The sequence below is a fragment of the Artibeus jamaicensis genome, unplaced genomic scaffold (assembly GCF_021234435.1).
Source record: "Artibeus jamaicensis isolate MK-2021 breed Jamaican fruit bat unplaced genomic scaffold, CSHL_Jam_final scaffold_614, whole genome shotgun sequence".
NCBI classification, from domain to species: Eukaryota; Metazoa; Chordata; class Mammalia; order Chiroptera; family Phyllostomidae; genus Artibeus; species Artibeus jamaicensis.
This window is the reverse complement of record NW_026522050.1, coordinates 7,723,088-7,725,536: the sequence shown is the minus strand read 5'-3', so window position 1 is coordinate 7,725,536 and position 2,449 is coordinate 7,723,088. Positions and strand designations below refer to the sequence as shown.

General features: G+C 38.6%; 1 protein-coding gene across 1 annotated transcript; it reads right to left on the bottom strand.

Annotated features, from left to right (window-relative positions):
* Positions 1 to 1,272: 1,272 nt before the first annotated feature.
* LOC128626535 (olfactory receptor 1044-like) lies at positions 1,273 to 2,205 on the bottom strand. Its single transcript, XM_053659222.1, has one exon. It carries the CDS (start codon positions 2,203 to 2,205, stop codon positions 1,273 to 1,275), a length of 933 nt encoding a protein of 310 aa, XP_053515197.1.
* Positions 2,206 to 2,449: the final 244 nt, after the last annotated feature.

Here is a 2,449-nt window from a genome sequence, read left to right as displayed (position 1 = left end):
GAGCACTGCTAAATTGTATTTAGCCTAAGGTTTCAGTTTATTTCACAGATTGAAAGAGAACCAATTTAAGGCATTACAACTGGAATACTAATGTAAATGTTAATTGGCTGTTTGTTTGTTTTTTTCAAAGAACATAAATTTTTGTTAATAACTCTTCAACTTAAACTTTATCAATTGGGAATTTCATGTTTTTTAAAAAGTTAATTAGTATAATGCTATCAACATGTTATAAAGGGAGATAAAGTACACACATTAAGCACACTTTACACATTAAAGGCATAGTGGCTATTAGAGAAGGTTAAGGTCCTAGACCCCCGAGCATCATTCATGCAGTTTCTGTACAGTTGTCAAAAGCATGTGTCTGTTCTCCAGAGTGAGGGCAAGAGGGAAAATACACAGCCTGATGTGAAGGCTGTGATGTGCTATATAAATCTACATCTACTGATGCTGCCCACCCCTGGGGTAGAATGATCATAAACAGAGGATCTGAGAAGTTGTCTACATGACAGGATCTGTGTCCCTGATACTCAGCCTTGGGCAAAGAAGAAGTACCAGTGGATTCTGTGTCAAATGAACATGCTAGAGTAAAACAAAACAAAGTGATTTTTTTCATTCACAAAGGCTGCTTTTTACATCTGTCATGTAGGGGACACACCTACATTCAATCATTCAATAAATGTTTATGAATGGCATCCTGAAAATGAGCATTGTAAATAACAAAATAGAAAGACTGGTGAACAAGACACACAAGAGTCTTGCATTTATGGGATTTTGAGCTAAGGCAGAAGAATTATAATTTATTCTTATGCATTCATTTACTACCTATTACTTCTACATGTTATGATAGAAAATTTATGAGATGATACAAGCACATAGGAAGAAGAAAATGAAAGCTATGTTAACCTATTAGAACTCCATTCTGGCTCATCAAGTTTATGAAAATTATTGGTTAAAAACTGGAAATTTAAACATGGAGGAAGATGGCACTATACCCATATAACTCTGGAAAAAAAAATATATATATACTCATGAAGAGAGCAGAGTAGTACACAAAGATCCTCTTTGCAAAACAGTTGAGTAAGCCCATTACTACTTTTCCTTAGTTCAAAGACATAAAGGTTCATAATGACTATTCTCTACATTCAATTTAGGCACAAAGGTGGGTAAGGAAATTTCCAGAATTATATTTGTGAGACTACAGAAAACTGTGCCATGTCCATAAACTTCAGCTGTCAACATCTATAAATAAAACCTTTGTGATTGAACACACTTTCACCCTGTACATAATTTAGTGCCAACTGCTTTTTTCAGGGCACCTTTCACATCCTTATTCCTCACACTGTAGATCAGTGGGTTTAACATGGGGATGACAACTGCATAGAAAAGAGAGGTCACTTTGTCTGTGTCCATGGAGTGACTTGAACTAGGTTGGAAATACATGAAAAAGACTGTCCCATAAAATATAGCCACAGCAGTTAAGTGGGAAGCACAGGTGGAGAAGGCTTTGCATCTTCCTGCAGCCGACTTCATGCGAAGGATGGCAGTTATAATGTAGCTGTAGGAGAGGAGGACAGTGATGATACTGGACCCCACAACACAACTACAAACAGTCAATGCTATTTCAGTGGTGGTTGTGTCTGAGGTGGAGATGGCTAGTAATGGTGGGAGGTCACAGAAGAAGTGATTGATGATATTGGAATTGCAGAATGACAATTGAGTTGTGAAATAGGTAAAGATGGTCATATCCATGAAACCTACAGTGTAGGCAGTGGCCACAAGCTGGATGCACACTCTCCTGGACATGGTGACTGTATACAAAAGTGGGTTACAAATGGCTACATAACGGTCATATGCCATGACAGACAGTAGGACACAGTCCACATCTGCAAAAGTACCAAAAAAGAACATCTGAACCACACACAAATTATATGCAATCTTCTTTTTCTCAGATAAATCAGCCAGCATCTTGGGAGAGACAGAGGAGGAGTAGCAGACATCACAGAAAGACAAATTGCTCAGGAAATAATACATGGGTGTATGGAGTCGGGAGTCCATGTTGATCAGCAGGATCATGCCTAGGTTGGCAATCACAGTGATGCCATAAACCAGCAGGAAGAGCACAAAGAGCCCCTGCTGCACATCTCGCCTGCCAGAGAGTCCTAAGAGTATGAACTCTGTAAAGGTGGTGCAGTTGTCAACAGCCATCACTCAGGTCTGGAAATCCCTGGTTGTGGAGGAAGGAAATGCAAGTGGAGGCAAAATCATCTGAGTGTCTAAGCAGTTAAGCTGGTGGTTCCTTCTATTTGTCAGTAGTTAGAAAAAGAGTGCAACAATGCACATTCTTGGTAAGTAAACTGACTCTCTGCAATATTTCCAATTGAATACGAATTGATAAAGTGATAATATAGCTTATATAGAATAGGTAGCACACTTTGATGCAAAAGAAATG

Bases quoted from the DNA above. Each gene is read 5' to 3' on its own strand.
- LOC128626535 (XM_053659222.1), bottom strand. From the start codon at position 2,205: ATGGCTGTTGACAACTGCACCACCTTTACAGAGTTCATACTCTTAGGA.